Source organism: Rhinatrema bivittatum, chromosome 10 (genome assembly GCF_901001135.1).
Source record: "Rhinatrema bivittatum chromosome 10, aRhiBiv1.1, whole genome shotgun sequence".
Classification (NCBI taxonomy): Eukaryota; Metazoa; Chordata; class Amphibia; order Gymnophiona; family Rhinatrematidae; genus Rhinatrema; species Rhinatrema bivittatum.
The window spans coordinates 77,358,731-77,380,886 of NC_042624.1; the positions used below are offsets into that span (position 1 = coordinate 77,358,731).

At 42.2% G+C, this 22,156-nt stretch overlaps 1 protein-coding gene across 7 annotated transcripts in view; it reads right to left on the reverse strand.

Moving 5' to 3' along the window:
* CCDC18 (coiled-coil domain containing 18) overlaps positions 1–22,156 on the reverse strand; it is a 259,561-nt gene that overhangs the window by 232,651 nt on the left and 4,754 nt on the right. For 5 of the 7 annotated variants that reach the window (XM_029618296.1, XM_029618291.1, XM_029618297.1 and 2 more), the window contains exon 2: positions 5,225–5,372. In XM_029618296.1, coding sequence (XP_029474156.1) covers positions 5,225–5,355 — 131 coding nt within the window. In that variant the 5' untranslated portion in view covers positions 5,356–5,372. Of the gene's footprint in view, positions 1–5,224; positions 5,373–17,742; positions 17,835–20,756; positions 20,876–22,156 lie in introns of those variants that run through there. The other 2 variants (XM_029618292.1, XM_029618294.1) reach the window with 2 other exon arrangements.

Here is a 22,156-nt window from a genome sequence, read left to right on the forward strand (position 1 = left end):
AAAAATCATTTCAGTACTATAGACAATTGTGAAAACTCATTTATATAATACCAGTGCCCAGAGAAATGGAAACTGTATGAGGCTTCTTAAAAACAAGTTTGAGAAGTGTACTGCTACCACTATTACTCTAAAAGACTCAAGTAGCACAGTCAACCCACACAGAGACTACAATCCAGTCAAGGGGCATGAAGGACAAATGAACACACTTGCAGCATAATCCAAGGTAGGCATAATTCATAATATGCAGTATTTCAATATATTTATTGATTCTCTAGCAAACTCAAAGTGCAGCACTTGGTGTGGGCGGCTTCATGGTTGAGTAGGAGAGGCTAGCATTATGACAACAGCATGGTTTAAACTCAAAGAATTGCTCTCTGTCCAATGAGGTATAAATTGTTTAATGAATTACACTTTTTAGTGCATTTTATGAAAGTAAAAGCACAGTTTTCGCTTTTGTGCATCCATTCATGCTGTCTGTGATACTGACAGAGATATCATCACAGAGGGATTAGTTGGTGGGCAGACAAAAGTGAAAAACAGAAGCGCTAGGGCCACTGCTGTCAGATTGAACAGCAGGGTTGGCAGAGAACCCAGGTCCCAGATGAAGCGCGCCCAGACCCGGAGAAATGAATGGCAGGGAGCTCAGGCACCACCAGCTGAAAGGAGGCCTGGGAGAAGGTAGGGGTGAAAGATAGGTATGGAAGGGAGGGCAGAGAATCTGAAGGGTGCAAGGGGGAAAGAGTGCCACCACCCTCCCACATTCCCTGCACAAGCATCATATATATTACCTCCCATACACTTCACCATCTCCAATATTCACCCCCACCCACACCTCTGGCACTTTTGTAATACACATCCAGGTCATGAAGTCATAACAAAAAATAAAATTTAGAAAAAAGACCCTCTTTAAAGTTGCCATGCAATTTTAATAAAAACTTACATTTACATTTATCTATTGAATGATTGGGACCCTGAAAAAAATTGCACCTGTGGAAAAACATTATTTATAGCATTGTATGGCACCCTGCCCAGGGCCTTTCCAATAGCTAAGACATTACAAAAGATATAATTGCGATGGAGAAGGTACAGAGAAGGGCTACCAAAATGATAAGGGGAATGGAACTGCTCCCCTATGAGGAAAGACTAAAGAGGTTAGGACTTTTCAGCTTGGAGAAGAGACGACTGAGGGGGGATATGATAGAGGTGTTTAAAATTATGAGAGGTCTAGAACGGGTAGATGTGAATCGGTTATTTACTCTTTCGGATAGTAGAAAGACTAGGGGGCACTCCATGAAGTTAGCATGGGGCACATTTAAAACTAATCGGAGAAAGTTCTTTTTTACTCAACGCACAATTAAACTCTGGAATTTGTTGCCAGAGGATGTGGTTAGTGCAGTTAGTATAACTGTGTTTAAAAAAGGATTGGATAAGTTCTTGGAGGAGAAGTCCATTACCTGCTATTAAGTTTACTTAGAGAATAGCCACTGCCATTAGCAATGGTAACATGGAATAGACTTAGTTTTTGGGTACTGGCCAGGTTCTTATGGCCTGGATTGGCCACTGTTGGAAACAGATGCTGGGCTTGATGAACCCTTGGTCTGACCCAATATGGCATTTTCTTATGTTCTTACATTTAGTTTGAAAAAAAAAAAAAGTTGGAACAAAAACTGCACTTCACGCCAAGAACCAGACTTAAAGATTCAGTGCCTCCTACTCATGGCAACAATTCACATTTGCAGCAAGGAGAAGACAAGATTTATTCTATGAAAGAGGAGGAACTGCAAGATTTTGTTTTTAATTAAAGCAATTCTGACTTAAAGAGGTACAAAAATAGGTTTTATGACCCAAGTGAAAATTGAGAAAATGGCAAGCAGGATCTTGCAGTTTCTCTTCCTTCAGTACTTCTGTTTATGGTTCAGATGGTTACTTCCTTCTGAAGTAGCTCCTTGACTGAGGTCCAGAGCTTGAAGAGCAAGAGCAGCCCCAGCTCCTGTTGTGGCAGGTAGGGGGCAATGCACCTTTACATTTTTTTTCTGCTAAGCTATTCATTCTCAAACAAAAGAATACAGAATAACTGAACGTGACAAACTAAGAAAAGAAACACAGTGGTTCAGAATGTGCACACTATCAATAAATCCAAGCAATCTCAAATGTGATGTGCTCAATCTCCCAACACATTTAAGTGTACTTTCATAAATATGCATAAATTGATTACAAATGTTTAAAACATATTGCTTTGCAATATATATTCCATACAATAACAAACATTTAAGAATTCTTATTCAAAATAATACAATCATAAACTCCCTCCCCATTTAAAAAGCCAAACTCCTACACAAACCCATGTCTCCAAAATCATACCAACCTTATCAAGTCCAATCATATCTAATAAAATCAAAACCTTTTCAAGCCACACCACAGATGAGCCTCAGAGCCAAAGAGCATCTAGTGGTTTCAAAACCAAGAGTTATTTGAACAACGAAGGTGAAATATTCAAAGGACTTCTGGCAATGAGATGGTGCTGAGTGGTCATCATCCATCCATGCTCCTGGGGAATCCACAGCATGAGAGGTCATACTAGAAGTACTAAGGGTTTCAGACACTTTAGACCCAGAGGACTCGGCCTTTGGGTAGGTCTCAGTTCTTTCATTCCAGGCAGCCCAGGCGGGGTGAAGGCTCAGGTAGTGGTGTGCCCCGACCCTCAATGAAGATGTGCTGACCCACCCCTGGGGGTGGGTCAGCACATCTTTTTTTTTTAAATAGGAGGTAGGTTGATATCACGTCAGACCCCAGTGGGTTCTGGAGGTGATAAGAGATGGTTACACTCTTGAGTTTCTCAGTGTTCCTTGGGACGTCTTCATGGTGTCTCCTTGCAACTCTCCACAGAACAGATAAGCAGTAGAATGTATGTTGTCAAGGTTCCTCAGCCTAAAAGCTGTAGTTCCAGTGCCCAGGTCTCAAGAAAATATGGGCCAATATTCCATTTATTTCATTGTGCCCAAGAAAGAGAGCTCCTTTTGCCCCATTCTAGATCTCAAGGTTCTTTTGGTCTTCTATGTAATCGAGTAGGCGAGCACTCTCTTTGTTCAGATCAAGGATTCTGTCTTCTTGCACTGCTAGCCTCTGTTCTGCAGCACCAATCTTTGAGAATTGGGACTCAAACTTTTCTCTAATTTCATCCATGGCAAACAGCTTACTAAGCTGGTCCTCCAATGTAGTGGACATGCTTTTAGAAATGTTCATAATCACTTACTCTGAGAATACAATGACTTTGTCATTAGCCTCCTTACTGTTCTCAGGCACCATCTTGATCTCCTGTACCTTAGCCTTGTCACATGTCTGGTGGGCTGTTTTAACACTCATATCCTCTTCTCTGAGGAACACAAATCTGTCAGATGATCCTAAGTAAGATACCCAAAAAAGTTGACCTTGAAAAATGGACAGAGTGGCATGATGATTGAGAGGGATCTCCCGGAGCAAATCTCATTACACATCCAGCTAGGTGCACATCATCACAGAAAGTCCAATCAGCTCTTTATTTAATGGCACCTAAACTACTTTTGCTTTTATTAAAATATCTATTGGGATGCTCTAACTTCCCTGTTTGGTTAATATATTTCAAAGACACTTCCCTCTGAACCATGTGTTGCTGAGTGACTGGCAGCCGTCTCTCATGCTCTAGTTTAAAAGCTACTGTATCTATGTTTTACAAGTTAGCACCAGCAGCCAGGTTCCACTCTCATCATTCCTTCCTCATCCTCAAAATGTTGCCCAGGTCCTAACAAATCTGGTCCTCTTCCCTGCACCATTATATCACATTGAGACTCCAGAGCTCTCCCTGCCTCTGGGGTCATGTGCGTGGAATGAGGAACATTTCTAAGAATGCTACCCTAGAAGTTCTGAATTTCAACTTTCCTCCTAAAATCTGGCTTCCAGAACCACCATCCCACACTCTCTTATGTCGTTGGTACCCATATGAACCATAACTGCTGGATCCTCCCAAGTACTGTCTAAAATCCTATGTAGGTGATGCTTCATGTCTGCCACCTTCACATCAGGCAGGGAAGTTAGCCTCATGTCCACCAACTACCAAGTGTAATCACCAACTATGATGGCTATCCTAACCCTTCCCTTCCTGGGCACAAGCCCTTGGAAACCCATTCTCAGTGCAATGGGATACTGCATTGCCTAGAAAGCAGGTCCTAGCTATTCTGTGTAGAAGCTCATTCTTTTCTGTTCAGATCTATTAGACAAATTGCTTCTTAATCTTGTGAAGTCTGATTTAGTTACAGTGGTCCAGATGATGATCATATCTCACCTGGACTATCACAACAGTTTATTAGCTTTTCTTCCAGCTAAAACTAGCCACAAAATTCAGATGATCCAAAATACTACTGCCAAGATACCGTAAGGTACAGGAAGTGGAAAGCATTCTATTCCAATATTGTTTACTTTTCACTGGTTGCCACTTACTGGCACATCCAGTTTATCTGTTTATGACTTTCAAAGCCTTGTATTCAGACAATCTACCTTATTTCCAGAAGCTTTTAACACCCTATATTCCAGACAGTAAAGATCATCACAGGCTGCTTACAATGCCATCTTTTAAAAGTACTGCAATTCATAAGAACATGGGTCAAGCATACAAGTACATACAGAACATCACAGCAGATAAAGTCCATGCCTTTCTCATACAAGAATCCAAGCCTTTTCAATTTTTCTACCTTCTTTGAATCCAGACTTGCAAACGATACTGCTCAATTTAAATTATCAAGATCTGATTATTTAAATAAGCCTTTGGGATTTAGCTGTGCTCTTGAATTTACTGTATATTAATTTAACTGTATTCTTATTTATCTTTACTTGTATAAAGCTTAAGACAGCTGGGCTGTTTCAGTTTTTTATTTTTGTATATCATGTTTGTGTTTTATAATTTTGATTTTTTTTGTCTGCATTTAATATTCATTTTATGCTGTATATTTGATTTAGATTGATGCTAATATTTTGACTGATGTAATTCTGATTCATTTCTGTACTGTGCTTGAAGATAGTAATTTAAACTAAATAGATCTCACTGTTTACAGTTTATTTTGTGGAAAAAAAATATAAACAAATGAGACATTTGCAGAATTGGAAAGGAGTCAATTTGCCTCTTTGGTTCATATTTATTTTGCAAGCCCATTGAAAAAGCACCTTTATTTACACCAAAATCGGGAAAAGATACCTGTATAACTGTTCTCCTAAACTCTGCAAACTCCTCTCTGTTTTCTTCAGCTGATTTCTTAATGTTAGTACACTTATAATTAATCTTCCTTCTTCTACATCTTCTTTGTGTACTGGCAAGTCATATTCCATTAGTGCAATACCTTTGTCTAGAAGAGAAGATAAGGATTTTTCAATTGTTAATTGTAAATACTCAAATGCAATTCAGAAAGAGAGACTTTGAAAAAAAAATGGAATAAAAACAGAACAAATATCTTACAGATGAAAGAAATGTTTTGGATAATATTTTTTTCAAAGTAACTTGACTATTTTCTTTGCAGACACAAGGGGCAAACAAGACATAATTTGGCATGGTACCACATGAATGCCTATTTCATAAAATATGGAGAAACAAGGCTTGGAAACTAAATTTGCAAACAGATAAAGAACTGATTAGACAAATATTTTCAGAATGTAATAATCAATGATACTACATGAAGCATTCAAAATTAGTTAGAAAAATTTGACTTTAAATCACAAAGGTTGAGAAACATCAATTACAACCAAAAGAGAGAGAAATGGCACAGCACAGATTCCAGTGACATAAGAAATTGTCGTACTGGGTCAGACTAAGGATCATCAAGCCCAGCATCCTGTTTCCAACAGAGGCCAATCCAGGCAAGTAGCCAAACACCAAGGGGCAGATTTTCAAAGCGTTATGCACGTAAATCCCAGGGATTTACACGCGTGACCGGTCTTACACGCGCCAGGCCAATTTTCAAAGGCCCAGTCACGTGTGTAAGTCCTGGGGCCTGGGGAGGGGGCGGGACTAGAGGCCCCCGGCACAGCGGCCATTTGCCGCTGTGCTGGGGGATTGCGTGCCGGCACGCGCATCCAGGCACAAAAGGTAAAATAAAGATGGGGGGGGGGGGGGGAAGTTCCCTCCCAGTCCACTCAAACTGTAGTGGACTGGGAGGGAACTGAGGAAGGCCACAGGCATCAGCATGCACAAGATGCACATGTGCACACCCCCTTGCATGCCGACCCCCCAATTTTATTTTGGGCGTCCATATTAATGGACTTATAATATGGAAGATAAATGGAATGAGAGGTAAGAAAGGAAAAGTCAGAAGAATCAGTTCGGCAAACATTTTTCAACATTGTTCTCCTTGTGAGTAACACATTATAGTTGGGCAGGAAATACAGGACCGGGTGAAGGGCGACAATCCCCTGCGAAATTACTAGACAGGGGTCTCTGCAGGACAAGGCCTGCAGCTCTGAGATATGCCTAACTGAGCATATTACTAAGAGGAAGTTTTTAGTTACAAATCCTTAAATGGAAACCTGCTTAACTGGCTTAAAAGGTGGTTTGATCAAGGCGCTTAGTACCAGATTGCGATAGCACTGGCATACAACAAGGCAGAATGGTGGCTTGATGCGTTTTACCCCTGTCAGAAAACCTTCAATGTCCGGATGCGCAGCTACTGGGGTGACTTTCATTTTACTCCTATAGCACACAATAGTTGATACTGGGACTTCAAGGAACCAAGTGCCAACCCTTTGTCCACACCAATTTGCAGGATGTCTGCTTTCCAAGAAGAAAAGTCCTGCTCTCCAAACTAACGAAGCCTAAGCAAATATAGAATTCCTGTGTCTTCAACATGGTCAAAATTACTGAGGCAGCGTAATCTCTCTTACACAAGTGCACCACCTCAAGGGCCATGCCATAAGAAAGAATGGAGTCCAGATGGTATACATTCCAGGGTTCTGAAAGAACTCAAAAATGAAATTTCAGACCTATGGCAAGTAATTTGTAACTTATCATTAAAATAATCCATTGTACCTGAAGACTGGAAGGTGGCCAATGTAACACCAATATTTAAAAAGGGCTCAAGAGGTGATCTGAGAAATTATAAACTAGTAAGCCTGACTTCAGTGCTGGGAAAAATCATGTAAACTGTTATAAAGAATAAAATCACAGAATATATAGATAGACATGATTTATGGGACCCAGCCAGCATGGATGTACCCAAGGGAAGTCTTGCCTCATAAATCTAGTACATTTTTTTAAGGGGTGAATAAACATGTGGATAAAGATGAACAGGTAGATGTGGCGTATTTGGATTTTGAGAAGGCATTTGACAAAGTCCCGCATGAGAGGCTTCTAAGAAAACTAAAAAAAGTCATGGGAAAGGAGGAGATGTCCTTTTGTGGATTACAAACTGGTTAAAAGACAGGAAACAGAGAGAAGGATTAAATGGTCTGTTTTCACAGTGAAAAAAAAAGGTAAACAGTGGAGTACCTCGGGGATCTGTACTTGGACCAGTGCTTTCTAATAAATTTATAAATGATCTGGAAAGAGGTACGAAGAGTGAGATGATCATATTTGCAGATGACACAAAATTATTCAGAATAGTTAAACAAGCGGATTGTGATAAATTGCAGGACGACCTTAAAAGACTGGGCATCCATATGGCAGATGAAATATAATGTGGACAAATGCAAGGTGATGCATATAGGGAAAAATAACCCATGATGTACCTACACAATGATAGGTTGCATTTTAGGAGTTACCACCCAGGACAAAGATCTGGGCATCATAGTTGATATTACATTGAAATAGTTGGCTCAATTTGCTGTAGCGATCAAAAAAACGCAAACAGAATGATAGGAATTATTAGGAAGGGAATGGCAAATAAAAACGGAGGATGTCATAATGCCTTTGTATTGCTTAATGGTGCGACTGCTCCTTGAACACTGTGTGCAATTCTGGTTGCCATTTCTCAAAAAAGAAAGTACAGAGAAGGACAACCAAAATGATAAAGGGCATGGAACAGCTCTTTATCATCCATCCTTTAAGTGGCTACAGTGGAAGGCATTCAGTGGGCTGAATCTTGGCCACAGGCACAAAAGAATATCTATGCCCCAGGAGCCTGGCTCCATGATTGAAAAATATGTCAGTTTTGGCATTTGCACATGTTGCCATTAAGTCTACCCTGTTGGGCACCCCACTGTCTCACTATCATCTGAAAGGCTTTTGGACCCAGCCAGTTCCTGCTGAGGTAATCTGCTTGCAAACTCTTCTTTCCTACTTTATAGGTTGCTGAGAAGCAGAGATGTTTTTCTTTCACCCATTCAAGCATCCAGGCTGCTTTCTGCCCCAGTGAGCAACTGTGGGTGCCCCCTTATCTGTTGACATATGCCAGTACTGTGGCGTTATCCAAGAGAATTCTGACTACTTTCTCTCTTACTAGCTGGAGGAAGTATTGTAGAGCCAGACTGATGGCTCGTTTCTAGCCTGTTTATCAAATAAAATGCCTCCTCTCCTAACCATATCCTTGGGCCACCTGGCCCTAATAATGTGCACCCCACCCCTTCAGGCTGGCATTCAGTGTGAGAACCACTCAATCAGCGGAGTTTTGGGTCATGCCTTTCTGGATGTTTGAGGGTTGGGCCCACCAATTCAGGCTACTTCTTACCCTTGATGTAACCGGAAATTGGCACTTATAGTCCAGAGAAACGGACGACCAGCATGACAGCAGAGCTTGTCGAAGGAGCCATATGTGAACTTTTGCCCATGGGACCAGGTCCAGTGTTGAAGTCATAAGACCTAGAAGCACCTCCTGAGCCTGAAAACACTAGCGCCTGGTCTATTAATTTGGACATCTGGATCAATGTCAAACACATCTACCCCTGTCTTTTGTTGAAATGGGCTCCTATGAATTCCAGTGAATGGGAAGTTCTAAACTGCTTTTTGAGAAATTTACTACCCATCCTAACTGCTGAAGGAGGTAGAGTACTGTTTCGGAGTCTTGACTCTTTGCTGCACCAACTTGGATCTTATAAAAGCCAGTCAGCTAGATATGGCTGCACCTTTGTGAAGGTCCTGGGGACTGTTGCAAGGATGAAGGGAAAAACTCTCCCAATATGCAGAACCTTAATTTGGTTAGACAACTGAATAAAGTATTTTAAATATTTGGTCAATTTTATTGTTTGCTTGCTTCTTGGCTTTAACTAACCAATTTCCGTGTTGTTTTTTGGGGGAGGTTTGTGCTTCCCCACCATCTCTTCCTGCGTTGAGCTTGCTCTGCTTCGACACCTGCATTGGTCCGTGGGTCTTGACACTGCTGATGGCTGTCAACCCTGTTTTTGGGACAGGTCTTACTAGTACATCCCCCAATGCCTGGTATTTTCTTAGGGTGTTGGGGAGTTTGAGCACTATGGTAGATTGTCCCACCAGGCTCTGCCCCATTTTTCTGCTTGGTGGGCCCAAGGAGGAGGCTCTCCTTGACTTTTCCAGACAATTAGTCTTCAGCCCTGGGGATGAATGTGAAAACAGCCATTCCAATGCCGGGGAATAAGAGCTTGCCCCCTCCTCCCTTAGTCTTGCAATCTTCTGGGCCCTCTGTCTCTGGGTGACATCCGACCACAGTCCCTGCAGGTGGGCTGGTTGTGTTCAGGGCCTAGGCAGATATAGCAATAGTTATGCCAACTGTGATGGACATAACCTTGCCACTTTGGCAGTATTTAAATCCAGGAGGCTTGGGCGCCATGGTAGGACTTAAAAGTGCTGTTTGGGTGATTCACTTCCATGAAAAAGTTTTCTGAGGAGACGAGAGAAGAGCTCTGCGTGCAGCTAGCAGCATGGAAGAAAAAAGACCGAAGACAAATGGCAATTGCGTAGTAAGACCCGCACAGGCGCAAAGAGTCAAAGCACTGAGATCTTGGAGAGAAGCTCTGCCCCAGAGCCACCGGAGCACGTCCCAGACAACATGGCTAATTCAACCTGCTAATTGACAGGAAAAGACACTTTTTTATTCTTAATTATTTTTAGAATATTTCTATAACTGTTCTTTCATGGTGAAAGTGTAGAATATGTGGGATGGATCAGTGAAACAAACTAATTTAAGGTATTTTGCTTTGGAGGTTAGGCAACAGAATGGGACAATATATTCAAGAGTGTGAAGATTTTTACATTGTATTATATTTAACCTGTCTTCAGAAGGAAAGCATTCCATCTTCTATCATTTTTGTTCTTCTTCTATACCTTTTCTAGTTCCACTTTATCATACCTAACGCTATATTAGTCTGTTTACACTTGTGATCCTTTTAACTTAAAAGAACAGATTTTAATATTGAGAAAAGCTTCTTCAGAAAAAAGTCCTTCATTTTCTCCAACAGAACGTAAAAGCAAGTTTGCTTACCGTAAACGGTGTTTCCATAGATAGCAGATGATTTAGCCATACTGTATGGGAGCGCGTCACGACCTTCGCAGGCGGAGCTTCCCTCAGTGAGTTACAGAGCTTGAACTATGTGCATCTGCACGGTGTGTTCCCACGCGAATCAGCCATCTCTCCCTCAGTTTCTTTATAGCCAAGATAGAATGAAGTCAAGTCCTTTTTCTTCTCTTTCTTTTTTTTTTTTGACTGTCTAGGGAGGAGGGCGGGAACACATGGCTAAATCATCTGCTATCTATGGAAACACTGTTTACAGTAAGCAAACTTGCCTTTTCCTGTCGATAGCAGGCTGATTTAGCCATGCTGTATGGGAGTCCCAAGCTATTGATGGTGTCCTGCTAGTGTTTTTTGGAAAGTTCAGGACATCCATCGGTATGAGAGTAGACAATCTTATCAGTGTTGGAGGTTTGACAAGACTGCTGAACCTAGTGCAGCATCCAAAGCAGATTGTTGTTGTAAACAGTAATGTAACGTGAAGATGTGTAAAGAAGACCAAGTTGCTGCTTTGCAAACGTCCAATAGTGGTACCTTGTTGAGGTGCGCCACAGACATAGCTGTGGCTCTAATCTGATGCGCTTTAGGTTTTGTATCTAGTTTTAAGAAACGTTTGGAGTAACAAAACTGAATGCATTGTGATAACCAGGTGGCTATTGTTCTTTTTGAAACTGGTTGATCCGGCGTATTAGGATTAAAGGAAAGGAAAAGTTGAGAAGGTCTAGTCTTAGAATCTGTTCTCCGTTTTTAATAAGCTAGGGCCCGCTTGCAATCCAGTGAGTGCAATTGACGGTCCCTGTCTAACTGATGTGGTTTTGGTTTGAAGATAGGTAGGGTGATTGTCTGATTCAGATGGAACGCCGATACCACCTTGGGCAAGAAGGTTGGATGAGGGCGAAGAGTTACTTTGTCATGGAAGAATTTAAGGTATGGAGGGTAGTGAACCAATGCTTGAAGTTCGCTAACTCTGCGTGCCGACATAATCGCCACTAGGAAGACTGTTTTCCAGGTCATGTATTTTATATGGGAAGTGTCCAGGGGTTCAAACGGTGATAACATTAATTGCTCTAAAATGACATTCAAGTCCCAAGGAATTGGTGGTTTGAGCGTTGGTGTCGCAAGTGGAGCAACCCACGCATGAATCTTGAGATTAAAGGGTGCTGCGAAATTGGAACCCCATTGTTCGTGTGATGGAAAGCCACAATAGCACTGATGTGGACACGAACAGATAACGTAGCTAGACCCGACTGGTAGAGGTGATGTAAATAGTGAAGAATGTCCATCGCTTCTGATGAAAAGGGGTTAAGCTTTCTGTGGTGGCACCACTGAGAATACCTGTGCCACTTCCCCTTGTAATTACGTCTGGTGGAAGGCTTTCTGGAAGAAATAAGTACATCCTCTATGTGGGTTGGAAGTGCAAGATGACTTAATATTTGCCTCTCAATCTCCACGCCATTAGGTGAAGGGAATGATGCATCGGGTGGAGTAGAGCTCCTTCTTCCTGCGTTAGGAGATCTGGGTCGGTTCCCAGAGGTGTTAGGGCGGCTATGGATAAACAGAGGAGATAGGCATACCATGGCTGTTGTGGCCACACTGGAGCTATAAGAATCATATCTGCTACATCTTGTATACACTTGTGAATTGTCCTTGAGATAAGAGGAATGGGAGGTTATGCGTATAGTAGCCCTTCCGTCCATGGAATGAGAAAAGCATCTGGAGCGTATCAAAGTTTGCTGGGATAAATGGAGCAAAAGCAAAGGACTTGTCGATTGTCCTCTGTTGTAAAGAGGTCTATGTGTGGATAGCCCCATTTGTTGAAGACAGCTGTCGCTACTTGCGGATTGAGCATCCATTCGTGTGGATGATAGATTCTGCTGAGGCGATCCGCCTTGGTATTATCCAGGCCTGGTAAATAGGTAGCCTGGAGAGATATATTTCTCGCTTCTGTCCAATGAAGAATGTGAAGGGCTTCCCAACAGAGAGTCCACAAACTGGACCCGCCTTCTTTGTTTATGTAGAACATGGTGACTGTTGTCCGTGTAAATCATTAATCGGTTCCCTGCCACGTGAGTGGAGAAGGTTTGGAGCGCATTCCAGATCGCCCGAAGTTAGAGTAGATTTATGTGGAGTTTTGATTCCTCAGGGGGACCATAGACCCCGAGTTATCAAATCAGTCAGATGTGCTCCCAACCTTTCCTGGAAGAGTCTGTGGTGAGTATCATCTGATAAGGAGGCAGTCTGAAAGGGCTCCCGTGGAGAGATTGGATCAGGAGAGCCACCATCGAATATCCTGTTTCATTACTGTGGTAATTCGAACCCTTGTTGATAAAGGTTGTTTGTACTGGCACCACTGGCTCTTGAGGCCCCACTGTAGTTGTTGCATGTGGAGTCTTGTATGAGGGACCAAATGAATGGCTGCTGCCATGAGACCTAGCAGTTTTAAGCCATGTCGTGCCGAGGAACTTGTTTGACTGTGCATGCGTTGTGCTAGACTCAAAAGGGTATAAGACCTGTCCTGGGGCAGGTAAGCTCTGTTGTGTATGGTGTGTATTACTGCTCCAATGAACTGCAGTAGTTGAGTGGGCTGGAGATGCGATTTTTCATAATTGATTATAGATCCCAGCTTGTGGAGACATGGTAGAGTCGTAGTCGGGTGCAGCTTGAGTGTGATCGGGTCTGAGGCTACAAATCAGCCAATCATCTAGGTAAGGAAAGATTTGGATTGATTGTTGTCTGAGATGGAGCACCACTACCGCTAGACACTTGGTGAATACTCTGGGCGCCGAGGAGAGGCCAAATGGCAGTACTTTGTATTGGTAGTGAGTGTTCTGAACTCGAAAACACCAGGAAGATTGGTGCATGGGAATGTGAGAGTACACATCCTTCAGGTCGATGGAACACATCCAATCGTTCTGTTGCAGGAGAGGAAGAATGTTTTTTTAGAGATGTCATTTTGAATTTCTCCTTCTGGATGTGTTTGTTGAGGTCCCGAAGATCTAGAATGGGTCGAAAACCACCTGACTTCTTGGGAATGAGGAAGTATGGGGAGTAGAATCCTTGATCTTTCTGAGGATTCGGCAGTAGTTGTATTGATCCATTCAGAAGTTCGGAGACTTCAGTTTTTAAGGATGTAATCTGATGTTCGAATCCCTGAAGAAGAGACGTTTGAGATAGAGGGGGGCGGGGGTTAATGAAGTTTAATTGGTAATCTTCCCTCATTATTTGTAGGACTCATTGATCCGAAGTGATGGATTCCCAATTGTTTTGATAGTATTGCAGGCGTCCTCCAATCTGTAGCGGTGATGGTGGCTGGACCGACTTCAAAAAGCCGGGGGCTGTTTTTGCTGGGGTGTTGAGCCCTGCCTGGCTGGTCGTTGCCGACGGGAACATTGTCGAGGAAGCGAAGATTGCGAAGAAGATGACCTCGGTTGTGCAAATGGTTGTGGTTGGAAAGAGGAATAAGGGCGAAATTGACCTCATGAGTATGATTTCCTTCGATAAGTTGGGTTGTACCTTTTGGAGTTAGAGTGGTACTCTGTAGGTGTTGTGAGAGACAGTACTGCTAAGTTTTATTCTTTCAACTTAGAAACAGTCTCTGCGAATTGATCAACGAAAAGGTTCTGAGCTTTGCAGGGAATATCAGCCAACTTTTCATGGACATCGTCCTGTATAGCGCTTGCACGCAACCAAGCTATGCGACGAGCCGCGATTGCTGCTCAGGAGTTTCTTGCAGAAGTTTCAAAATTCTCATAGATGGAATGCAATAAATGCCGCAATCCTTCCTCTACATCGGTAAAGGATTGCGGTAAAGAATTGTCGTCTGCAAGGCAGAGAGGCCGTAAATTTTGTAAGGATTCAAAAAGATATTTATTTTATTTATTTAAAAGATTTTGTATACCGTCATTCGTAGTTACATCACAACGGTTCACAATATTGTATCTAAAACACAGCAATATCGTATCTAAAACACAGTAATTTCAAACATCATAAACTAAAAATACAATCATAATAAATACTCTAAGAAACCAATAAAAATAATTAAAACCTACAATTATGTGTTGGATACATAGGCTTGCTCAAAGAGCCATGTCTTTAGACCTTTCTTAAATCTCTTACAGTCACTTTCGAGCCGTAATGCCATTGGCAAACTGTTCCATGAAGTAGGGCCTGCTATTGAGATAGTGTTATATAACATTGATGAGTACTAACTTTGGGGGACAACATTGCTGAATGGTAAGATTTCCGGCCAAATTCGTCCAAATACCTTTTGTCTTTACCCAGCAGCGTATTAGCGTGAAGTTTTGGTCACTTTGCTTTAGACATTGCGGATTCCACAACTATTGAATTGTGAGGAAGCTGGGCTGAGTTGTATGTAGGCAAGTTCCTCATGCGGAATTTCAAATCCGTTTTCCTAGAGGTGGAAGCTTTTCCCACATTTTTTGAAGAACATTCTCTAGAACTGCATGTGGAGGTAAAGCAGTAGGTTCATGAGGCATGTCAAATATCTTCAAAATTCCAAGCGTTTCAGAGCGCGGGTCTGACACTTTTCCAGTTTCCACATTAAGGAGTGCCCCTACTTTCTCAATAAATTTTGAATATGTAAGGTCCTCCGGTGGGGAGTAGGGTTCTGGCAGGATGTCTGGTGGGTCCGAGGGTAGGACCGTTGAGGAACTGGGTGACGAGACCGATGTGATTGGCGATTCCGGCATAGGTATTGTAGGAACCTGGTTATCTACAGGAGAGGTTTCCTGAAGCGAAGATGGTGGTGGAATATTATTATTTCCTTGCAAGGTTTCTAGGTCATCAAAAAACATAGACAATGCTTGAGAGATTTTTTATTTATTTATTTTTATTTAACAGTTTTTTTATACCGACCTTCATAGTAAATTACCATATCGGATCGGTTTACAGTTTAACAAAGGGAAAAAAGAAAACTAGAGTAACAAATTCACGTAAACGAAAGATAACAATAAGTAGGATTAAGTCAAAGTTACAATCAACAGGGGGCGAGAACTTGGAAGCTTGCAACAAGCTGGAAAGAAGAAAGGCCAGTAAAAGTAATTTTACCATAGCGTGTACAAGTTAATAAACTTAAGAACGGTACTTTAACCTGAATGTCTCAGAGTCCATTTATTTTTTCTTTGAGAAACGGAGAGCCAGACCAGGTAGGAAAGAAGGCCAACTAGTGATTGTCTGGTGGTTCAGGGAAGGCTTGGTGAAAGATTTGAGACATTGCCTTTGATGCCAAAGCTCCGCTTGGCATGACAGTATGTCCTGCTGTGGAAGGTGGGCGAGTAGGTGCTGCTGTTAGCAAAATGTCTTCAGTAGATACGACTTTTAAGGGTGGAAAATCATGAGAAGTTTTGTGTTTCTTAGGTAATGGTTCTTGTAAAAATCAGGGAACGATTCCTCCATTTAGAAACCAATGACATATCAGAATATATGGAGCTCGCCTTTGAGGACAGAGAAGGTGAATCAGAGATACTCCACATCCACATCTGAAAGGGTTACTCTGGAATGCGAAGAGTGACCCGAGTGTACTGAAGCTGACGTTGACTTTTGCGTATGCCCACGGTGACTGTGTGAACTACATGGTTTCTGCAGATGTGTGTGATAATGCCTCTTTTCCTTATGTTTTAATGAAGGTGGTGGCACTAAAGGCGTCATAGGAGCTCCCTGCGTCAATGGCTTCATGGGAGGCACTGTATGCGTCGATGATTTCTTAGACGGCGCATGATGGGTTGATGATTTCTTGGGTTGCGCATGATGGGTCGATGGTGCCGTAGACAGCTCAACATGCATCGATGGCGTCATGGACGGGGCACGCGTCGAGTGCTTCGCATGTCGATTATGTGCCATATTATCCAACGGCGACGGTTTTGGACGGTGCGAAGAGCCGGAAAGTGATCCCTGTTATCCGGACGACGCAGCCGGTCTTTGTTTTTCGATAGGGGGAACTAAAGTCGACCCCTTTTTCGATTGTTTGGGCAGTGTAGGTGCATAATACCTGGGCCCCGACTGTGCCATGTCTCGAGGCTTCTCCCGTGGTCCCAGGGAGGAGGCCCACTTATGGTGCGTCGTCAGTTTCTTCACCCGGCCGGGCGAAGACTGCATCGACGTAGCTGGGGCATACGAGCCCAATGCCCTGAGCCGGTCCAAGAGTTCCGCTCATTGTCGGCGCGCTCGGGGGGGCACATCCATCCACAATCATGACAGGATCCCTGGTCGTGATCGGACCCAAGGCAGATATAACAATAATTATGTCCATCTGTGATGGACATAATTTTTCCACATTGGCAATATTTGAAACCGGAAGGTTTCGGTGCCATGTTGGTGAGAAAAACGCTGAAAAATCGCAAAAAAAAAAAAAAAAAAAAAAAGACGGTTGAGAAAAAATATTTTTCACTGAGAGAAAAAGCCCGCACGCGCTCGGCCCGCAGAAAAAAAGAAAACTGAAGGAGAGATGGCTGATTCGCACGGGAACACACCGCGCAGATGCACAGAGGTCAAGCTCTGTGACTCACTGAGGGAAGCTCTGCCTACGAAGGTCACGACGCGCTCCCATACAGCATGGCTAAATTAGCCTGCTATCGACGGGAAATACTTGATGCAGTTTTCTTCAAAGACACAGGCAAAGGACTTCTGCAATACAACTGCACAGCTTTTCCCACTCACCTGCAGGCTTTATATGAAAGTTGAACAAACTGGATCCTCCTCAGACTGGGCATGGATGTCTTCTCTTTCACTGGAAATTGCAAAATTTGAACTCTCTTGTGCTAAGACAAGTTACTTATTTGACTGCCACTGCGCACAGAGTTGAAATCCTCTGCTCGGTGTATAGTGGTCATCAAAATAGCAATTCTACTGTAAAACAGTTTTCCCTGCCATGTTCATCAAGTAAGGCTGTTTGGGAGCACACTGTGTGTCCCATGTCTTGATTTCATCTGTGAAAAACAGTAGTTTAAAAGATCCTATAATTCAAAGGATCTTGGAGATTAATTTCTACTCCACCTCTCACACCACCAAGAACCCCATTTATTTATTTTTCTGACCACCTACAGCTGGAAAATTCTAAAGACCTCTAGAATTTGAGAAGACAAGGCAAACCAGAATCAAGTAAACATATTTAGCTTTGAATCTGTATACCTTTTGGGCTTTATCTATTTTCAAAATACAGGAAAGGTTTTGTGAGAACTCCAAAAAGATCACATCCTCTGCTACTGAAGCTGTTGAAGAAAATATATTCAGATCCAACAACGTATGTAGTTGTATTGCTAAGCTAGCATATCTTACAAAAATAGCAGCATACCTCCTTGATTCTCAAGCTCAACAGTTTCCACTGTAAAATATCGATCCAATTTGGACTTCCTGCCTTACCATTTGTTAAGCAGAATCATCATTTCAATTTTTGAATGGGGAGAATACTGCTAATCACATTTGTGCACAGTACTTAGCTCTTGGTTTCCTCTTCATCTTCTGCTACACACTTGCTTGGCTCAGCATTCAGTTTTTTTATTCAGGTATATGGGTAGTGCTGTATTGTCAGTTAGCTTGCGTTTGTGATGCAACTACAACACTACCCCTACCTGTGTCATAACAGCAATGACTTTAAAAAAATCTGGAGGATGCAGTGGGAAAGCAGGAAATGTAAAAAAAAAAAAAGACATGCAAATTTAAACAAGAGCAGATAAAGAATAAGTAAACTGCTGGTCTGAGTAGAATAAATACAGAAGAAAATAGGATTTGGGATTTTTTTTTAATACTTTTAATAGAATATTTTAAATATTAATTATGTAAGTCTTGTCTTTTTCCTTGCCCCAAACCACTCTGCTTTTCATGGTGGGTGATACTGGCCAGCATCAGGCACAGGGCAGCTGAAGGGAAGTGCCACATCCCAGTGTACATTATTCAATAAAGATGTGTTCAATTTTTCCCTCTGTACAAAATGTGTGTAAAGCCAACAAGACTTCAATATGCCTTATCATTCATATTTTTCCAGCAGAGGGAGGTTCAGCAAGTGGCAGTGTAAGGCAAATTATTTCCAAAAAGAGGATTTATTTGCAATAATTGATACTCTCCCTACTGCCAGATCTCTGTTCTAGGTGGATGGGCAATATGGGGTGGTATAAAGGGTGACTCTCTGAATCAGAGGGAAAAATAACAGGAGTCGTAACCTGAAGTTACAAGGTTTCTGGGTTCTAGTAATCCGTTGGAGAAAGCAGTTTCCATCTAGCAAGGGAACAAGCCATCTGGAAGGATAACGATCCCTAACCCTTAGGGACACCATTCTAACTGGGGAATTACGAAGCCAGTGATTTTCAGAGAAAGAAGAAATTTTCTATCTGCCATTGAATCCTGAAGAAGAAAGAGGTCTTAGTGGTAATCTTTGAGAAAAATCTAATGGACTGTTGCTAATTTTTTTTCCCCTTTTTTGGACTTTGATTCTGGGACTTTATATAAATGCTTTTCTCTTGCTTTGGAACACAAATGGTGTGTGGACTGGACCAGGCAGATGAATCTTGCTTCCCAAAGCAAAATGGTAAAATATTGGGGGGGGGGGGGGGGGGGCACGACAAGACAGCATTAATCCGAGTAGATGTTGAGGAATAAGCTCCACTCTCCCATTAAAAAATGACCTGTTGTAAATGCTTAAGAAAAAGAAAGCAAGTCTGCATATCTGTAAAGAGGGTTCTCTGTAGACAGCAGGATGGATTAGCCATGATTCAAGAGTTCATGAAAGTATTACTCAGCATCCACAGGAGACCCCATACGTGCACACTGCCTCATGAACCCCTTGGTTCTTCCAGATCTTAAGCAAGGTAGTTGATTCTCCAGAGAGGCGACAGGGTAGTAAGTATAGCTAATTCATCCTGCTAAGGAGAACCCTGCTTACAAGTAAGCAAGCTTGTTTTCTTTTTTGTCAAGAATAAATTAGTCATTGCACATGGGGACTGCACAGTGGAAGCACTTACTTAAGACAACCCATCCACAACAAGTGAAGAGCCAACTACTGGGAGAAGAGGCTGTGCAGAATGACTTGTCCAAAGTTAGTCACTACAGGACAGGTTGTCCAGACTGTGGTAGGATGTGAAGGTATGCAGAGATGACCAAGTATCAGCTTTGCAAATGTTTTCAATGGAGGTGGCTCGGAGATGAGACTCTGAAGTCACCATGCTCCCACTTGATGAGCCTTAATAGAGTCTAATATGTAAGCCAGAGAGCATGTACAGTACACTAGCCAATTGGACAGAGTTTGTTTGGGAACTGCCATTCCCAATCTACTGGGATCAAAGGATCCAAAACGTTGAGAACCTTGATGGTGAGGTTGAGTGCTCTTTAAGAGAGCCCTGGAGTATTACCTAAAGTCTAAAAAGAGTGAAAAACCTGTTCTCTTTTGCTAAAAGCTGAAAATGTTTAAAAGGGAATACAGTACCCCAAACAAAGAAAAATAGGAAGGGCTCACAAAGCAATGCACATGCGTGGGAACTCCTGCATATGCTCAGTAAAGTCCTTATTGAGCTCTGAGAGTCGGCACTGCCGGAGGACACCACCCATACCTAACAGATAATTCATGCCTGCTTGTCAACAGAAAATAGGAGATCCAAGGTTGATGAAATGGAGACTGACAGCTGTTTCTGGACCCCAAGATGTTTGGGTTCAATCCTTGGCTGGTCACCTACTCAGGGCAGCTCGAGAACAGATGCCAGGATTTGATACGATACTGCCTACTCAGAGTAGTGATGTTTTCTTTAGCCCCAAGGAATGATCCTGCCACCTCTGCCAGAAGGCTTCCTTTGTCTTGGGGAGCCAGTCCTCTTGATGGTGGCGAGGTTGGCTCAGATAGAGAACTGGTAACCATGAATTAGGCTAGGAAATTTGGAGAAGGGCTTCCTGCTATTGAGTAAGTGAAGGTACCAGCTCTGCCACAGGTGGTTAAGAGGGAGGAGAGGAGCAGAGTGATGGAAGCAGTAATTCAAAAGGAAGAGGATCACCTGAAGTGTCCAGTTAAACCTCCTACTGTATCGAAGGGAATCTGAGCACTGGCGGTTAAGCCCCTTTCTTTAATGGATCTTGCTGTAACTTTGACTCAACTGAAAGGAATTCTCAACTTTGGAAATTTTCATTGAATACTACAGGAAAACTGGAATTGCACGATTCTCATTCTAAAGGAATTCACAACTCAGATAAGTGTTCTAATGTCTCAGATTTCCAAATTACAAGCTTCTAATGTTGCTGTGGTCAAAGAAAATATATTTTTGCAGACTAAGTTAGAGCTGTTGGAAAAAAAATTCTAGATTAAAAAAAAAAACAAAAAAAACTTACTTTTTAAAATGTTTTTCTGTAGGGAAGCTTATTTCTCCTTATGAGATGGTTAAATATTTTATAATGTTTTGAAGATTCCAGCTAGACAAATGCTCTCTCTTGTAAGGTTTATCATGTACCTATAAAGAAAAAGTTAACTGCGACTCAGGAGAGGCAGGTCAAGCCCCTCAAATCCATAAAACAGGTTTTGAAATGACTCAATATAACTGATATATCTAAAGGACATAACAGCAAGAGAAACTTTATTTATGACTTTTGTCCTGGAGATGGACAGAGATTTGGTCTTTAAAACCTCTTATAAACATTGTATTTCTTTATTCTTAGACCAAAAAATTAGTATTTTTCCTGATTTGTCAAAGTCTACTTTGGCTACTAGGAAAGCCTATTTGGTTCTCAGAGTGCAAGTATTGGAGCTACTTTTTTCTTAAAATTCCCATGCAAATAAATATGTTATTTGTTATAATAAGGATTAATATATTTGTATTAGATATATTTAGGAGAAGAGAGAGAGAGAGGGAAGGTGATGATGTGAGGTGGGGAAAAGGTGGTGATGATGCCTGAGGAAAGGGAAGATGATTATGATGCCAGAGGGTGGGGGAGAGGGGTGGTGATATAGAAACATAGAAACATAGAAATGACGGCAGAAGAAGACCAAACGGCCCATCCAGTCTGCCCAGCAAGCTTCACACATTTTTTCTCATACTTATCTGTTTCTCTTAGCTCTTTGGTTCTATTTCCCTTCCACCCCACCATTAATGTAGAGAGCAGTGATGGAGCTGCATCCAAGTGAAATATCAAGCTTGATTAGTTAGGGGTAGTAGGGGAAGTAACCGCTGCAATAAGCAAGCTACACCCATGCTTATTTGTTTTACCCAGACTATGTTATTCAGACCTTATTGGTTGTTTTTCTTCTCCCCTGCCGTTGAAGCAGGGAGCTATGCTGGAAATGCATTGAAAGTGAAGTATCAGGCTTATTTGGTTTGGGGTAGTAACCGCCGTAACAAGCCAGCTACTCCCCGCTTTGTGAGTGCGAATCCTTTTTTCTTCTCCCCTGCCGTTGAAGCAGAGAGCTATGCTGGATATGCGTGAAGTATCAGTTTTTCTTCTCCCCTGTCGTTGAAGCAGGGAGCTATGCTGGATATGCGTGAAGTATCAGTTTTTCTTCTCCCCTGTCGTTGAAGCAGGGAGCTATGCTGGATGTGCGTGAAGTATCAGTTTTTCTTCTCCCCTGCCGTTGAAGCAGAGCACTATGCTGGATATGCGTTGAAAGTGAAGTATCAGGCTTATTTGGTTTGGGTTAGTAACCGCCGTAACAAGCCAGCTACTCCCCGCTTTGTGAGTGCGAATCCTTTTTTCCACATTTCCTCTTGCTGTTGTAGCTTAGAGCGATGTTGGAGTCA